Raw genomic sequence first — 18356 nt, forward strand, 5'->3', positions numbered from 1 at the left:
TAATGTTTCACTTTTTTGTTTCCCTGCTGTCTGGTGCAGTCAGCTTTCTTTGCCTAGCATTGTAACCTGCTTCTACTTCGACCTTACACTGTTTTCCAGGACTTGCCCACATATAGATCCTCAAGTTTTTAATTCATTCCCCACACATTTATTAATGATGGCCTTTTTTGCTTCCAGGCAGGATTTCATGACATCTCTAATCATATCTTTGTGGGAAAGATTGTAATTTTGTACCTGTTTGAGCAGTTATGTCTAAAACCTAAGGCTTGTTATAAACTCACAAATCAGAAAAAGTACTAATTTTTCTGTTTGAAAAAAGCCGTTGCTGCATCTGTGCTGCTCACCTGATAAGCATGGATTGGGACTCAGACTGGCTCTGGGGGGAAAGCTTTTATCTTGTTTGTTGGCTATGAACCACCATCTACTTTGGGTCACACCTCTGGAGATGTGACTTGAGGCTCTGTCTTTAATCTCTGTCCAGGTCTGTGTTGAAGTCCCTGGGTTGACAGGAGTGGTCATCGTTTACGTTTATGTGGCACATTTCCGTTTACAGATGGGTCTCGTATACGTTCTCTCTTCTCATCACAATGGTGGCCTTTGGAAACTGATCTTCTCTGAGGTTAGAGATGAGGAAAGTGAGACGCAGAGGAGTGACCGCTGTCCGTGCTGTCCGTCAGGTGTCTGAGATGAGATGATGACAAGTGAAGACTCAGGATTCTCAAGTCTCTGGACTAGATGGAAGGGAGGTCTGAAGTCAGGATGGAGTTTAGTAAAAATAAACGTGGAGGGCTTCCCTGGTGGCGCAGTGGTTGAGAATCCGCCTGCCAATGCAGGGGACACGGGTTCGAGCCCTGGTCTGGGAAGATCCCACATGCCGCGGAGCAGCTGGGCCTGTGAGCCACAATTACTGAGCCTGCACGTCTGGAGCCTGTGCTCCGCAACAAGAGAGTCCGCGATAGTGAGAGGCCCGCACACCGCGATGAAGAGTGGCCCCTGCTTGACACAACTGGAGAAAGCCCTCGCACAGAAATGAAGACCCAACACAGTCATAAATAAATAAATTAATTAATTAATTAATTTAAAAATAAATAAAAATAAACGTGGAACTTGGATCCTAGGAAGCAGATAGGACCTGAAGAACTCTGTGGGTGAGAAGGGGGAGTGGAAAGGTGAGATGAGGGGGGAAATGAAAGACGGTTGCAGGATTGTCTTACAGCAGTGTTCTTAGGCCTGCGTGATTCCAGAAGGCAGAGCTGTAGGTGGAAGCGGCTGGGAAGCCGATTGCAACTTAACGGGTGTGGTAGGCAGCAGCATGTCCGAGTTCTTATCACAGTGTTAGGGGATGTGTTAGATTACATGGAAAGGGGGAGTGGGGGTCGCTAAGAGCAGACAGGGAAATATCTTGGGTTATGTGAGTGGGTAAATCACAAGTTTCCTTAAAAGTGGCAGAGGGAGGCAAGAGAAGAGGTCTAGAGAGATGACAGCTGGCAGTGTGAGAACTCACACTGGTGTTGCTGGCTTTGAAAATGGGGCAAGGAACTAAGAGACAAGGAATGTGGAAGCTGAAAGAGGCAAAGAACCCGATCCCTCCCCAGAGCCTCCAGAAACGAACACAGCTCCACCAATACTTGATCTCAGCCTGGTGAGACCCATATTGGATGTCCGACCTACAGAAGTAGAAGATCATAAATTGGTGGTGTTTTAAGTCACTAAATTTGTGATAGTTTGTTAAAGCAGCAGTAGAAGACTAATACAACAGGATAAAGAACTCTCTAACAATTAGGTCTGCCCGGGACATGGTGAGTATTTTATTAAAGTAATGATTTTCCTGTATCTGAAGGTAGTATTTAGCCAGAAGGCAGCGCAGGTCAGGTTACTGTAGAAAGGACTCCTGCCTTAGGTGGTAGGAGAAGGAGCTGGTCTCTGAACCCAGTTCATATGGAGGGTCTCTGTTCTAGGGCAAAATGGGCAAAGATTCCTTAGAAGGGCCTGTTTGCCTGGACTTGCCCTCTCCAGTCACATCGGCAAGGCGCTTGTTTTTTTGTTTTTTGGGGTTTTTTTCCTTTTAGAACATGGCCTATGACCAGCTAGGGAGGGGGAAATTTCCCCTTCTACCCCTCTTGAGTTCTTGTGGCTGGACTGAAAATAAAATTGACACAAGACAGATTAATAGGAGAAAAAGAAACAAATTTTTAATTCATGGCAATGGAGTTCACACAGAAATGGGACCTAAGAAGTGGCTGAAGCAGGCATCTATTATACTTTTTAGACAAACGATAAATTTGTGAGGAATCACAGGACAAAGAGACGTAGGTTTGGGGTGCTTAATTAGTGAAGAATCTAAACAGGGCTTGGGCTTGGGGAAGTAAATTTTTAAAGTAACAAGGTTTGTTTAAAAGGCTTCTTGGCACTAAATTCTCTATCTCTGGCGATAAGGGTGTCCTTCTACCTCCAGATGCAGGAAGTATACCTTTCATATGAGAGATTTATTTCCTGCTTTCAGGGAGACCAAGGGGAGGGTCAGAGTGTCCCTCTTCCGTTGGTTGTTTCTTAAGTAACTTTAATCGAAAATAATCAAGTATGCCATTGAGGCACATTTTGGAACGGCCTGCCCTGGGCCCCAACAGCTGGCTTATCCCCAGAGGATAGGATATCTTTTGAATTTGGAATTTGTTGGGAAGATAAGTTTGCTGGGTTCTAGTTGTTTCTTGGATTTTTTAAAATTAATTAATTAATTTATTTATTTATTTATTTATTTATTTATTTATTTATTTTTGGCTGCGTTGGGTCTTTGTTGCTGTGTGCGGGCTTTCTCTGGTTGTGGCGAGCGGGGGCTACTCTTCGTTGTGCACAGGCTTCTCATTGCGGTGGCTTCTCTTTTTGCAGAGCACAGGCTCTAGGCACGCGGGCTTCAGTAGTTGCAGCACATGGGCTCAGTAATTGTGGCTCGTGGGCTCTAGAGCTCAGGCTCAGGATTTGTGGCGCACGGGCTTAGTTGCTCCACGCATGTGGAATCTTCCCGGACCAGCGCTCGAACCCGTGTCCCCTGCATTGGGAGATGGATTCTTAACCACTACACCACCAGGGAAGTCCCTGTTTCTTGGATTTTTATATTTATTTGCTTTTAGAAAATATCCTGTGATCAGATAAGAGCTGATTAGGCAAAAATAGTTTGTGTGTCTGATACCAGCATTTTTTCCCTCATTTTCTTGCCTTCAGAACTATATGAAATAGGTTTGCCCTGAGTTTTCAGTTGGGAAAAATGAGTCGAGAGGGTGGATAAGGAACTCAGCACAAATCGTAGACTCATTACAGAGTTTGCCTCCTCTGCTGCTGATTTAATGTTAGCATTCTTTCTTTGATATTACCTTTGCTCCACGGGAGTTCAGTGACCATATTTCTTTCTGGGATATTCATAATATCATCAGCTGACAGATAATTATCTTTCACATCAATACCTCCTCCTAGAAAATTCCCAAAGAACAACTATGATATGGTTGGATGGCTGTGTAATTATTTTCCATGTTCAAAAGTAACTGCAAAGCAGTTGTAATAGCAAATTGCTTATTTACTGTTAGTTGAGAAGTCTTTTAAAATCTAACTTATTAAATATACACTAATAATTAAATCAAAGTTGTCTCAAACTTTTTTAAGAAAAGCAAGATAATTCAAAAACCATCTGTTCCTTTTATCTAAATGAAAGCTGAAAATGCACATAGATCTCATGACCAGCAGTTCCACTCCTAGGAACACCTAACAGGAGTGCACACATGAGTTCATCAAATGCGTATCCCTGAATGTTCAGAGTAGCGCTCTTCATAATAGGTTCAATTTGGAAACATTGTAAATGTCCATCCGTAGAAGAGATAGGTGGTGGTATAGTCCATTCATTGGAGTACTCTACAGTGACAAGGATAGATTAACTACACACCACAGCATGGAAGGCTCTCACACTGTAATGCTGCACAAATAGAACTAAACACAGAGGAGTCAACACTATGTGATTCCACTCGTGAAACGTTCACAAAACCAGACAAGATTAACGTACAGTATTTTAGGATGAAGGTTACTCTTGTGACATGGGGGGTTTGACTGTACAGAAAGGGAGCATGGATGAGGGGGCTTCTATTTCCTCATCTGGGTGCTGGTTACATGGGTGTGTTCACTTTATAAAAATTAATCAGTCTGTAAACTTGTGATTTGTACACTTCTCTGAATGTATGTTCTACTTGAATTTTATGTAAAAAAGTTAATCCTAACAACTTTACAACTCATACTTTGTTGAGATTGTTTCAGATGGTGGAGTTTCATAATGTGAATTCTTGAATACCTTCATTTTTGATACTTCCTGTCATTGTACCTACGAGTCATCCATTCCGAATTAAAACTAATTAAATTATTTAGGGAATTCTAAGGGACAGTGGTGAACCAAAGGTGAGAGGGTGGGAATGGTCTGCCCCAGGTGCAGGCATTAAGGAGGTTCATTGCAGAGAAGTTTATATGGCAAAACCATCTAAAAATGGTTGTCATTTTTATTATCACACTGTGCCCGCAGTTCTAAACAATGCTATCAATAAAATATTCCTCAAAAAGAAAAAAATCCTTTGTTGGCCTAAGCCTTAAGCAACTGATAAAATTAGTGTTGGGCTTTTACTTCGTATATATATTTCGTATATATGTATAGACACGCACATATATATATGCTTCAAACTAGCACACTTATATTGCTTATCCATTATGGTACTTATTCTTTAATAACACATGTGCTTAAAGACTCAGTCTTTTTTTTTTTTAATTTATTTTATTTATTTTTTTATTTATTTTTGGCTGTGTTGGGTCTTCGTTTCTGTGCGAGGGCTTTCTCTAGTTGCGGCGAGCGGGGGCCACTCTTCATCGCGGTGCACAGGCCTCTCACTATCGCGGCCTCTCTTGTTGCGGAGCACAGGCTCCAGATGCGCAGGCTCAGCTGTTGTGGCTCACGGGCCCAGTTGCTCCGCGGCATGTGGGATCTTCCCAGACCAGGGCTCAAACCCGTGTCCCCTGCATTGGCAGGCGGATTCTCAACCACTGCGCCACCAGGGAAGCCCCAAGACTCAGTCTTATATTCCAGAGTAAGTTCTAACAGTTTGGAATCGTTGGAGCTGCATTCCGCACAGTGCTGCTGCTTCTGTAATCTGGAAATGGGCACAGTAGTTACGAAGACGAAAAAGTAGAACTAGAGTTACTTCATTCTCTGTTACCACTTTCAGAGTTTTTGTGTTTAAAGTTTAAAACAGTGAAACGGTGCTGATTATTTACTGAAGATAATTTTGTCAAAGGAAGGGGGTCTTAAAAATGATCCACTCTAAGTGTCAGATCTACTAGGTGTGCCGCTGCTATAGCACCAGTATTACTTAAGCGTGGAAACTCATAGAGGTGGAAACACAAAAGCAGTGAAAATTTTCTGCCATTTTGCTAACATCAAATTATGGTGAACGCCATTCTGAACTTGGGTGACATTTTGAATTTGTATGTATGGATGGATTATTTTGTATATTTATTTCTATGCTTGCTTTAGATTTTAAGACTTGTAGTTTGTTTACATTGTAAATCTTTTGCTTGTCAAAAATAATGCCATTGCATTATGCTAAGTGAAATAAGTCAGACAGAAAAAGATAAATACTGTATGATACCGCTTATATGTGGAATCTAAAAAATACAACAAACTAGTGAATATAACAAAATATATTATAGAGATATAGAGAACAAACTAGTGGTTACCAGTATGGGGGCGGGGGGGCAATATAGGGATGGCAGAGTGGGAGGTACAAACTATTGGGTGTAAGTAAGATAGGCTCAAGGATGTACTGTACAACACAGGGATGTAGCCAATATTTTGTAATAACTGTAAATGGAATGTAACCTTTAAAAATTGTATATTAAAAAATACTGCCACTGAAGTAAATAAAGTGAAAAATGGAGCATTGAAAAAAATGAAAGAAAAGAAAACACTGTGCCTAGGGAGTTGAGATGCAATTCTTAAGAAACCTCCCTCCTGGTTAAGTTGATGTAATTTGAAGTTGATAGTTTTTAAAAAGTAACCCAGTCCCATGTACTCTCCTGTTGACTCCCCTGCACATTGCTAATTTCCCTGTGCTTCTTCCCACACTCCACCCCTTACACCACAAATACCAGACTGCTTTTGATTGTTCACCAGTCCTTCACAACAACTTGATTACATCAAAATGAGTTTGTTTAAATTGCAGTATTAGTCAACAGTGTGTTTATGGCCCATTAATTCTCATTTTCAAAGCAGGGAATTTTTTTAAATTGAATGAAAACAAAGTAAAAGTAATTTATAATGGACCTTTCCTGTTCCACTTAACTTATTATTGCATTGTTGTTGGGAAGCATTCTAAATATTCATCAGTAGAGCACATGTTAAATTATGGTGCATCTGTATAATGGAATAATATGCAGCCACCAAAAAGTGTGGCTGTTCAGTTTTTTAAAGGGCTGTTCTTTTAAAAACTGGTATTCTATATCAGTACTATGTGAATTCTAAGAAGTATTTATTTATAGCCGGGTTTAGAAAAATGCTACAATTTGTGCAGAAAATAGGGAATGTGTATGTTTGAATATCTAAACGCTAAATATCTCTAAAAGGACACTTGAGAAATAGATTACAGTTTTTTTTTTCCTTTACTTACCACATGCATATTTTTACTTTTTTTTTTTTTTTAAGTTAAACCTTGTTGGCACAAACTACATCATAATAGTAAGAGCATCAATCCCACAAAGAACATCACTGGTCATCCCACCCCTGCAAAACACCTGAGCCACTTCTCAGAGCTCTGTGTTCTCAGCTGGTGACAGGACCAGCTCAGAGTTCTGGAAGGCCCTCTCTTAGTTCACAACAGATGATACCCGCCCTGTAAGGCTGGATGACAACCCAGTGTCAGAGCTCCTGTGTGCCTAGGATACACTGCTATCTTTCTGTACTGGAGGTTGGAGCCCACGTAGACTCACGGGCCTCTCTTCAGCCTTAAGGAGCTGAGATACAGATCTCAGGGTAAGACTTCCATCGTTCCCCGCTAAACTGCTCTCTCATGGAGCTAAATGTCAAACCTTTGAATGTGAGCAAAAGACACACCTGAGCGTTTTTAATTATTTGCAATTTATGCCCCATAAAATTCCAAAAAACAAAATGTGAGGGAGCATTACTAAATTTATGGATAATGTAAAACTGGACAAGTACAAGTAAAAGTAGATTGGAATCCAGTAACAGGAGCTGGACACTGGTTGTTAGTAGTTATTAGAAGTACCTAGAATAAGTTCATGACTATAGTTGGACACTTAATTTAGCTTTGAATTTCTTGGCACAGAAGAAAAGGGAATATAAAGTATACTGTCTTTATTTGAAGCCAGCATATCTGAAGTTGTGCCTAAGGAAATGGAGATTTTCCTGATGCTCAATTCAAGAGGGAAATTGAAATACAGATACTTATTAAAAATATATATAGGCTGACTCAGGTGTTCATGGCGGTTAGTGCCTGTCAAGGTGTTAAAATTAGCTAGCCAAAACGTGCCAAACCTCGCAAGACAGAGTCTCGCTGTGTGTCGGATCCACCTCTCCTTCTCTGCAGCCATCCTAGTAGCCCAGGTACCATGCCTCATCTGGACCTTCTTCCAGGCCTCCCAACACACCTCACTCATCCATTCTCACTCTCTTCTCGAGTCTCCAAGCTGTGGTCAGGGGTGCCTTTCTGGATTGCAGATCTGATCCTAAACTGTCACTGGCCCTACCCTATGTACTTGAAACTCGTATGTCCCTTGGTTTTTAGGATGTAAGCCCCTCCCCCACACCCCTCCACGCCCCCCCACCTCCCCAGCTACCCTCTCTCCTTGCTGTCTCTGTTCCAGCCTTGTTTCTGGCCAAGCGCCCTTTATACACTCTCTCTTACAGCATGATCCACCGGCCCATGCCAGCTCTTCTCTCTTTGGATCTGAGCTGCATCATCATCAGAAGCTTCCCTGACCCCAAGGGCTCCCTCCCCACTGTTTGTTCTCATGACTCTCTGCCCATCTCAGGAGTGCTTATTTCTGTTGCGATGTCCTCCCTCCTAAATCGTAAGCTGTGTGGACTCGTTGATCCCCAGCTCCACACCCAGTGCCTAGTGTGCAGGAAAGGGTCAGTAGATATTTGAGGGAAGGGGACCGTCCGTCAGTGATCTAGCCGCTGCAGCAGCCTCCCAGCCTCCCTCTGCAGTGAACATTATACCATGCTGAGACATTTCTCCTTGAAGCTCAGCTCTGATCACCTCATTGCCTTATGTCAACACTTTCAAGAGGTCCCCATTTCCTACAGGATACAACCCATACCCCTACTTAGCCCTCCTCTGCCTGGGCCCTTGTTGCATTTCCAAACTCATTCTTCCCTGTCTCCTTAGTCCTCACGGTGTAGCTAGAATGAAGCACTCCAGGCTGCTTCTGTGCAAGCGTTCTCTCAGCCCTTCTCCACATGTTCAAATCTTAACCATCCTGAAAGTAAATACCCTTAATTGAAAATAATGCTTCCATTGTCCGAACTGAGTACCTTTGACATGGTACTTATTTTCTATCTAAATTAAAGCTACTTTCTGTACATCCCATATTGGCTTATAGTCCTGTATTGTTTCTAGCATGAGCCTCACTTACTAAGTAATCATAAAAGTATGTTAAATGAGTGGGAACTTGTATTAATTATTTTGCATCTTTGTAAGCCAGTCTTTAATAGGAACCATTTCCCCTCTGGGTGCTGTAATTTGTTAATGAAGTATCTGTTTTTACATATATAACAAATGGCCAGTCAGCTACAGATTCTCCTGTTCTTTTAACTATATCTACAGATTAGTAAATATGAATACAATTCATATACTGCTTTCTGCACATATTTCAGAGACCTCATGAATCTCTTATTACAAGGATATATAGTATTCTATACTGAATGCAAGAAAGTAAAATGAAACATACATACAGCATGTCATTATTTCAAGGGAAGACTGCCCAAACTAGCATTCTCTTCAAAAAATAACCAGTGAGCCATAGAACTTGTTTCTAGCAGGGTGTCACTTCACCACCTCTCTGAGCCACCCCGGCCCTCTACTGCCCTCCAGCCAGCATGGTGGAGGTCTTACCCGGATGGTTACTGCTTTGACTCCTGCGATGAGAGAGTAATCCCCACCTCCATCTCATTTCCAACAGGCTGATTTAAACTGCAGTATTCAAGATGATGCCGGGGCTTTTTACGGCGTGACCAGTCAGTATGAGAGTTCTGAGAACATGACAGTCACCTGTTCCACCAAAGTTTGCTCCTTTGGGAAGCAAGTAGTAGAAAAAGTAGAGGTAAGTTGGCCTCTGTATGCTGGAACCTTCATTCAGGGCGGCCTGTCGCCTTCCTTTAACACTAAACTGGGGCAGAGGGTTTTATTTTTCTAGTGTCTTCTCCTTCCCCTCCCACTCCCCCCCCCATTACTTCTAAGAAGGCAAAATGATTTGAAAGCAACTGAAAGAAAGAAGGCCAGGAGTAATCCTGTGCCAGCCCTCCGACTGTCTGAAGCCAGCCCTGTGCTTGCCAGTGTGTCAGTCCTGCAGGAGGCCTTGGGATGGGGGGATGCAGGGGGGCTGATATGGAATCTGTTAGAGATAGACCCTGCTGCCCAGTAGATGGTACCCCTTCTACCCCAGGTTCCAGGTTCAAGGGCACTTCCAGGCATCTTGATAACAACCAAGGTGGTCCCGAGCTGATTGGCACCTGCCTTCTAGAACCCTGATGCCTTGAGTTTGGTTTTTGCTTTTGCCATTTCCACTCCCTTCATCTTAATTGTTTTAAATATATTTCAGTACATACTGGGACCAAAAACCTATTTATGGCTTTTATAGTTCATGCCTCCCTCCCCTTCAAAAAATGGATATTCATTTTACCGGGGTGGGTTGCTTTTTGTGAATAATGTTTGCAGGTGATATTTCATTTAGAGTTGTGGTTTCCGTTGTCTTCTACCCATCACCCAATTCATCCGTGCTCAGTGAGTGGTGTTTATTCACAGATGTCCAGGAGCCCTACCTGACTTTGTGTTGAGGCATGAGAGAGAGGATGCATTGGGTGGAGAGAGGGAGCAGGAGATGTTTTTCAAGACTTTGGGCTGAACAAGGAGAATTTGGGATGCTGCAGGCCCTCATAGCTTCCCGAGCACAGGATGGGCATCCTGAGAATGGTGTTAAGGAGGGTTATGCTGGTAGAGGAGGATGTAAGTGAGTTGACTAGATGGTAGCTGTAAGCTTACGTGTCATGAGCTTTACTAAAAGGGTGGTAGTGGGAATCCAGGGAGACACTTTGAATGGTACTTAGAAACTGACTGGATATTAAATATTAAAGAGGAGGAAGAGTCAAAGATCACATGTTTTATGCTTAGAAGGACAGTGCAGCCACCAGCAGAGATAAGTAAATAAGATGTTCAACTGGAAATAGTCAGGGACGAATATAGATGCAACACTAGGATTTGGGAGACAGGTAAAGACTGAAAATATCAATTGAGAATCCTAAGCATTAAGGATAATCAAAGCTGTGGGAATGGAGAGCTAGCTGCAGAGAGGGAATAGCAAGGAAAATAGGGATAAAGGTTAAGTTTGGAGAGTGGCAGCCAGACCTGGGGTAGGTGGAAAGGGAGATATGAACAGAGAAGCCGAGGACAAAGAAGGGTGGGGGCGGGGTGGGGAAACCAGCTCAATGCAGTGTCTGGGAAGTCCAAGGAGAGGGTGGGTGAGAATGTGGCTGTGTAATGAGACACAGCTGGGAGACCTGGAGCCACGTGACCTCCATCTCCCCTGAGAAGGAGGAAGCAAAGGTACCTGCTGGTGGTTGGGAGCACGGAAGGTTAGTGTTACCGTTGCTACCAAATGGCCAAGTTGTCAGGGCTTACCTGTAGATGGACTTCCTGCCTGGACAGGTACCTGTGAGAAAAGATGAACCAGATAAGTAACTCAGTTTCTCAGATGTCAAATTATTCTTCAGTTCATCCTCAGCTAACATACCCAAATCTCTTTATAAGTTCAGGGAACAGGGAAAGGTTGTCTTCGACTGATGAAATCCCAGGCATTTTCATGGAGAAAGTGCTGTGGTGTGGCAGGTGGAGTTTTGTAATTAAGCCTTTAATCTGCTTGGAGTATATTTCTGCATTTGGTGTGAAATGGGAGTCTGCTTATATTTTCTCCCAAATAGATAGGCATTTGTGTCAAAATCATTTATTAAATCATTTATTTTCCAACTGAGTGGATCTGTCCCCGTTAAGTTACTGCATATACTGGGGGCTGTTCCTGGAGTCTATTCTATTCCACCCTCTATTTATCTCTACATGTCCCATTATTGTGTTGATGTGATTACAGTGGCTTTATAGCATGTTCTGATATCTGCTGGGGCAAGTCAATCTCACTGCTCTTCTTTTTCATATATTTTCTAGGCAAGTAGCCAGCATTTATTCTTCCAAACTATGAGATCATTTTAAAAATGTAAAGAGAAACAAAAATCTTGTTTGAGCAACCTAATCGTTTTTTTGGGTTTTGTTTTTTGGCCGCATCACGCGGCATATAGGATCTTCCCACGCCCCCTGCAGTGGAAGTGTGGAGTCTTAACCACTGGACTGCCAGGGAAGTCCTGAGCAACCTAATTGTAATTGCATTAGATTTAGATATTATTTGGGGACAGATTGATATGTTATTGATATTAAATCTTTCCAATCAAGAACCTATTTGCATTTCTATCTCATTTTATCTATTTTAATAAGATTTTACAGTCTTCATATATAGGTTTATCCCTTTCTTGTTAAATATATCTCTAAATATTATATAATTTGTTAATACAATTTCCAATTTCCAGATTTTAATTACTAGAATAGAAGAAAGCTCCTAGTTTTTGCATATCTATATTCTATTTGGCCATCTTACCATATTCTCTTATTTATCTCTAGCGGGTTTTGCCCCCTAGATTCATGGGTTTTCTCTGTTGTATTATCTTAGCAGCAGCAAAAAGAGAAGACTTTATTTTATCTCTTCGTTTCCAATGTTCATGACACTTATTATTATTACTATTATTATTTTCTCACCTTCTCTTCATTTGCTAAAACTTCCAACACTGTTGTAAAAAGAAATAAAAGAAATAGTGATGGTGAGTATCCTTGTATGGTTACTGATGTCAATAGAAATAGTTTTGATGTTTTGACGTTTGGGATTAAACTTATTATTGGTTTTTATAAATGGTCTTTATTTTATATTTAAATTCTTTCTTTCTATTCCTATTTTACTTAAATTTTTTTTATTAGTAATAGCTGCAATATTTTATCAGATGCCTTTTCAGCAACTCTTACTATGTGATTTTTCTCCAATTTGTTGACATCATGAGTTAACACATGTCCTGTGAATGAACCACCACAGCATTCCTGAAGAAAGTTCTACTTTGGATACTTTGATGCATTGTTTGCTATTTTACGTAAAATGTTTGCACCTCATAAGTGATATTAATCTATACTTTTCTTTTTTATAAACTATCAACTTTTGGTATTGGATATACATCAATTTCATAAAAATAATTGGAATACCTATCTTTTTCTATGGTATAGCATAGTTTGAATATCATTGAAAATAACTGTTCTTTAAAGATTATATAAAACTTAGCTGTGAAACCATTTGGTCTTGGGACCTTTTTCAGTGGTAGATTTCTAAATAGTTTTTAGTCATTTCCACAGTAATTGACCTATTGGAGTTTTCTACTTCTTTTTGGTTCAGTATTAGCAATTTGTACTTTGCTGGGAAATCATCCTGTCCTCTAGGTTTTCCTTTGCTTTTATTGATTGATTGGTTGGTTGGTTGGTTGGTTGGTTGCCAAAGAGTTACATGAAGTAACCTCCTCTAAATCTTCTGAACAATAATGTAATTGTGGTTTTGTCTCTTTTCTTTCTTCTTCTTAAGATTGGGAAGGGTTTATTTATTTTATTTTGTCTTTTTAAAGAACTAGTTTTTATATCCTGTCTACATTTTAAATTTCCTTTGCGGGACTTCCCTGGCAGTCCAGTGGTTACGTCTTCGCCTTCCAATGCAGGGGGTGCGGGTTTGATCCCTGGTTAGGGAACTGGAATCCCACATACTTCGTGGCCAAAAAACCAAAAACCATAAAACAGAAGTAATATTGTAACAGATTCAATAAAGACTTTAAAAAATAAAAGGTCCACATCAAAAAAAAAAATCTTTAAAAAAATTTCCTTTGTATTGATTTGAGCTTTTATCTTTATTAATTTCCTATTCCTGGTTTTCACTGGTTTGGGTTTATTTTGTAGGGTTTATTAATTTTCTAAGATGTGTACTAAGTTCTATAACTTTTCATCTTTAATGATGAAGACATGAAGCTGCTTTCCTGCAAGTATAGCTTCATTGAGTCCCAAAAGTTTGATGTAAATATTTTCTTTTTCATTACTCTTTAGATAGCTTGTAATTTCTTTTTAAATTCCTCTTTGATCCAGAGTATCTAAGAGTGTCTTTCTTATTTCTAAGTGCTTCAGTGGGATCTTCGCAAGTTAAAAAAAAAAAATTTCCAGAAAAATACTGGATTCTGAGTATGGTGTTAAGTTTGGAGATAGGATTTTTTAAAATGAAGTAAACTACATAAGTAGTGCAGCATATAGCAGGTGATTCATGTTGAAAAAGTAAAATGCTTTTACAGGCAATAATATCTTTTTTATGTATTTTGAAGTCAAAAGTGTACAAATGCTCAAATCCTTTTTCCTTCACAGACGGAATATGCAAGGTTTGAGAATGGCCGATTTGTATACCGAATAAACCGCTCCCCGATGTGTGAATATATGATCAATTTCATCCACAAGCTCAAACACTTACCAGAGAAATATATGATGAACAGTGTTTTGGAAAACTTCACAATTTTATTGGTAACTGTTTGTCTCTTTCATGTTTTGTCAGACTCAGCCATGAGGCTGGTGGGGAAGATGGGCCTGGGAGGTGCTGGGGCTTGGGCCAAGGGTAACTGGCTAGACTGTGGGGCTGGGCCCCAGGTGGTCAATCAGCAGTTGAATTCACACATCCATAGGGCAAACTTGGTTTGGCTCAAGTTTGTGGAAGAGAAAGGGGTCTCATCTGGCTGGGCTTTCTAAGCTTAGCCGAACTGGAATTTGGGAAGGGAGGGTGAGGGTGATACAACTAGATTCTTAATTCTGGCTGCACATTAGCAAGACCTGGAGAATATCTAAAAATCCCGATAGCAGGGCTGCATCCTAGATCAGTTAAATCAGGATCTCTGAGGATAGGACCCGGGCATGTGTATTTTTCTAAGGTTCCCTGGGTAATTCCAGTATTAGCTAAGTGTGAGTCTCAGCAGCACCATGGTATACAAATCATAAATGAGGCAAAAGCTGAGTCAGCAGGTTTGTGCTTCAAACGTACCTAGACTCATTTCATGAAGGATTTACAAGGCCTTATTATTATAAGTAACATACATTAATATAGCAAAATATAAACCCTCAGTACCAGGAGAAATATAAACTAGAATACAGTGGCATAACCAGGAGCGGGGGGAGAATATTTATGGGCTGAAAAGTATGGTCAAAACTTAATGGGCAGCTAAAGGGCAAGGAAAAAACAATGGTGCTCAAGGTCCATGATGGGAAAATTTTCTGGTTCCCCTGGGCAATGCTCTGTGTGTTTTTTTCCCCCTAAATTTAACTTTAAAACAGTTTCTCATGGGGGCTTCATTTGGTTACTTAGGAAGGTTAGTAAGTACAGTGCTCTTCTCAAAATATACCTATAAAATATGCAGTAATGGATTTCATAAAGCTAATTTTTTTAAAATAACATTCCTTGATTAAACCAAAGGCAAAATGCCAAAACAAAATTTGGTGGAAACAATTTTGCAAAAAGGGGCAGCAGGACAATATTGTGGTCAAATATTCAGCCCTCTGAAGGCCTACTTTGTTATTCTTTGTTACCAGGTTTAAGAACTAGAATACTTAGAGCAAGAATTCTTTACCTGGACTTTCTGGATTCAGTGGGACAGTGGTTCTCAATCAGTGATGTGCTGGTTTAAAAAAAAAAAAGGCTCTCCCCTAGTTCCTTCCAAAACCCTGATCCGTAGCTTTTGCCCATTTCCACTGTTGCAAATACAGCCTCTATGGGCAATTTCAAGCTACCAATATTTGTCCAGCTCACGAAATTCCTTCATATTTAACAATAACTTTCAGAGCTAGTAGGAGCCAGCTCTTGTATGCCACTGTAAAAAAAAAAAAAAAGATAAATAAAAATCAAGAAATTAAACACCTTCTGCATATCAAGATATTCATCCAGGAAGCTTTTAAAAATTCTGAAGGATGGGACCCAGAATCATGGTTTTTGTTTATTTTTACTGCTCCCCAGGTAGTTCTGGTGTGTAGCCAGGTTGAGACCCACTGCTATAGGGGATTGGTTAAGTGAGCCACAGGGAGCCTCAGAGTTCACAGACACGTGATTATGTGTATACAATTGGCAGACTGATAATTTTATATCTAATTTTCATTTATTCCAAGGAGAGAATCTCAGTGGATTCTCATATGTGTCCATGTCCCTCTGAAACTTGGAAACTAGCAGTCCAGGAGAAAGTTTGGAAAACATATTATAACTATTCATTAGTATCCTTTTTCTAATGGTCTTTGGTGAAAATTGAGCAGTTCAAGGTTTGGGGTGCTGGCAGTTACTTGTCATATAGGTGTTCTTTGTTGCTATTTAAGAACAGATGGATCACCTTAGTGCTCAGATGACCAGAAGGTGTGTGTGGCATCCTGGTGTGGACATTAAGTTGCCTCAGAAATTAACCAAAACTCTCTGAGTGGATGGCCACCCCCCCTCTTCTGGAGGGAGTCTTAGATGTTTCTTACAAACCAGTGAGACTGTTTCAGCACATTAAGAAATATGTCCTCAGTCCCTAAAACCCAACCTCACAGCACAGCCAAGATAAATATGATCAGGGAAAGTTGTAAGTATCTATTACCCACAAAACCCATGTAACTATATCAGTAATGCTCCCTTGGAACACGTGGCTTCCATCCATTTAACTTACCAGGTTAAATTAATTTTAAAACGTATCATTAAGCAACTATATACATCCCTTTGATATGAAAAATTAGAAGCAAATAAATATAGTATTAGTAGCAAATAAATGTTTGCTAGAAATAATAGTTTTCTGTAGAAAAACTGAAATTAAGCCAGCACTCCTGGGTAATGAAAATGAAGTCATCTCACTGATAAACAGGAGAGATCATACTTTTCAGCACTTCCTCAGGTGTAGGGACATGGCCAGAATGACAGTTGCTGGACACAGTTGCAGGTGTTTTACTAGGAACATTAGATACAAAACCTGTGTCACCACGGCCAGTTCTAGGCCTTACTGGCTGGTGGGCTAGACTCTGGTTTCGTCAGAATGATTCAGGAAGTGAGGTGACCCTGTAGGTTTGGGGCCTTAATGGTGGCAATCAGACTGAGGAAGACAGCGACTGAATTGTGGGCCAAGGATTCCGATCATCTTTTGAGGTCATATTCAGACATACAGGTTGCTAGAAACATTTTTTTTCCTTCCTCCTTCATCTCAAGCATGAAGCCTAAATAGGATATAGTCTTTCATAGAAAGTCTGCAAGAAGGTAAAATAGATCATAGAGGTTCCAGGCACAGTGCTGAATCTTTTGTAGATTATATTATGAAATTCTCAACTACAGAACTGTGAAGTCATTTTTATTCCTATTTTATGGATAAGGAATGTTAGTCCTTCCTGAGGTCACAGAGCCAATGATAGACGTAAATTAAGATTTGAATTAATGGAAAAGACACTTTGCAGGATGTCATGGTCATGGAATGAGAAGACTTGAGTTTAGGACCCAGCTCTACTTTATGACCTTGGGTAAGACATTTAAAGTCTCCAGACCTCAGTTTCCTCCGTTTACAAACAAAGTGCTCAAGTCTGCCCTCTCCACCTCAAAGGTTATTGAGAATGTTTGAATTCATTCGGCTAAGTTATGGAAAGGTTGTACTAGCTGCTGAAATACAGTGCAAATAAAACACAGGAAATCTGGGCCTTGTAGGGAGAACGAGGCAGGTAAATAGACGATGACGATGCAAGGCCATCATGGCTGCAGTAAACTTGTGAAACAGACATCATGGGAGCACAGAGTAGTTGAACTGCCTGAGCAGGCACCTGTACTTGGAATGAGGTGGGGAATTCTCAGGAATGTTAAAAGATGATATTTAAGTTGCCTGATGGACAAGCAGATATTTTTCAGATTTACCAAGAAAAGGCCTGTTCGGTGGGTGCATACTGACATGTCAGCTGCGGGGCTGCGGTGAACTAGACCGGCGGGACCAGGCATCCTGGGGTCTGGTGAGGGAGGCAGGCATTCATCAAGGACAGGGAGTCACAAAATGCGTGTAATTCACCTGTGGCTGGCGGCTGGTAGAGGTTGGTGCATGGTGACAAGAGAACGTGTAATAGGAGGTCAGGGAAGGCTTCCCTGAGGAAGAAACAATTGAGAGGTGTCTCCAGATGGATAGAGAGGCAGAGAGGGAAGGGAAGAATACTGCAAGCAGGTGGGAATGTGGTAGGAGGAGGACTGGAAACAGAGCAGTGTGGCTGGCCGGGTAGGACCAGCCAGAATGGGCCGCTCACTCTCATCCTTGTAGGATGAGAACAGGTTTTCTCTTCATCCTAAAGTTTAAAAGAGGCCATTCAGCTTTTAGGCAGGAGTGTGTTGTTGTCAGATTCATATTTCTTTCAAGGTTACTGTGACTACTGTGCGCAGGTGAGACTGGTGCCCGGCAAGGGTGGCCGCTGGTGGAGGAGTCCAGGTCAGCTTTGCTGGTGCCTTGGACTGTGGCAGGGGAAGGGGGAGATGGATTCAAGAACTATTCAGGAGGTAAAAGCAGCAGGACACGGCATTTGTTTGGATATAGGGATGAGGGAGAGATTTCAGGGCTGGAAGACTTGCATACTTGGAGTACTTGATCTGCAAAGGAAGTGGCAGGGAGTGAGACTAGAAAAGCAGGTGGGTACCAGTATTGAAAAAAAACTTTGTTACCCAGAAAAAAAAAAAAGAAAAAAAGTAGATGATTCATCACTGTATCAATGCATTTATCTAGAGCAGCATGGCATAACGGGTAAGAAAAAGGTCTTCAGATTCAGAAGATCTGGGTTTTTCGTTGACATTAGTATAACCTTAAACAAATTAACCCCAAGCATCCTCCCTTGTCAAAGAGGGAGTGATATCGCACCTGCTCCTAGAGTTGTTGTAATATTATATGAGATACTTTCTGTAAAGCATTT

At 41.0% G+C, this 18356-nt stretch overlaps 1 protein-coding gene across 12 annotated transcripts in view; it reads left to right on the top strand.

The window, feature by feature from the left end:
- TEAD1 (TEA domain transcription factor 1) overlaps window positions 1–18356 on the top strand; it is a 264165-nt gene that overhangs the window by 236899 nt on the left and 8910 nt on the right. For all 12 annotated transcript variants that reach the window (XM_059931160.1, XM_059931164.1, XM_059931163.1 and 9 more), the window contains 2 exons: window positions 9223–9363; window positions 13797–13949. In XM_059931160.1, coding sequence (XP_059787143.1) covers window positions 9223–9363; window positions 13797–13949 — 294 coding nt within the window. The remainder of the gene's footprint in view (window positions 1–9222; window positions 9364–13796; window positions 13950–18356) is intronic.

Source organism: Balaenoptera ricei, chromosome 8 (genome assembly GCF_028023285.1).
Source record: "Balaenoptera ricei isolate mBalRic1 chromosome 8, mBalRic1.hap2, whole genome shotgun sequence".
NCBI classification, from domain to species: domain Eukaryota; kingdom Metazoa; phylum Chordata; class Mammalia; order Artiodactyla; family Balaenopteridae; genus Balaenoptera; species Balaenoptera ricei.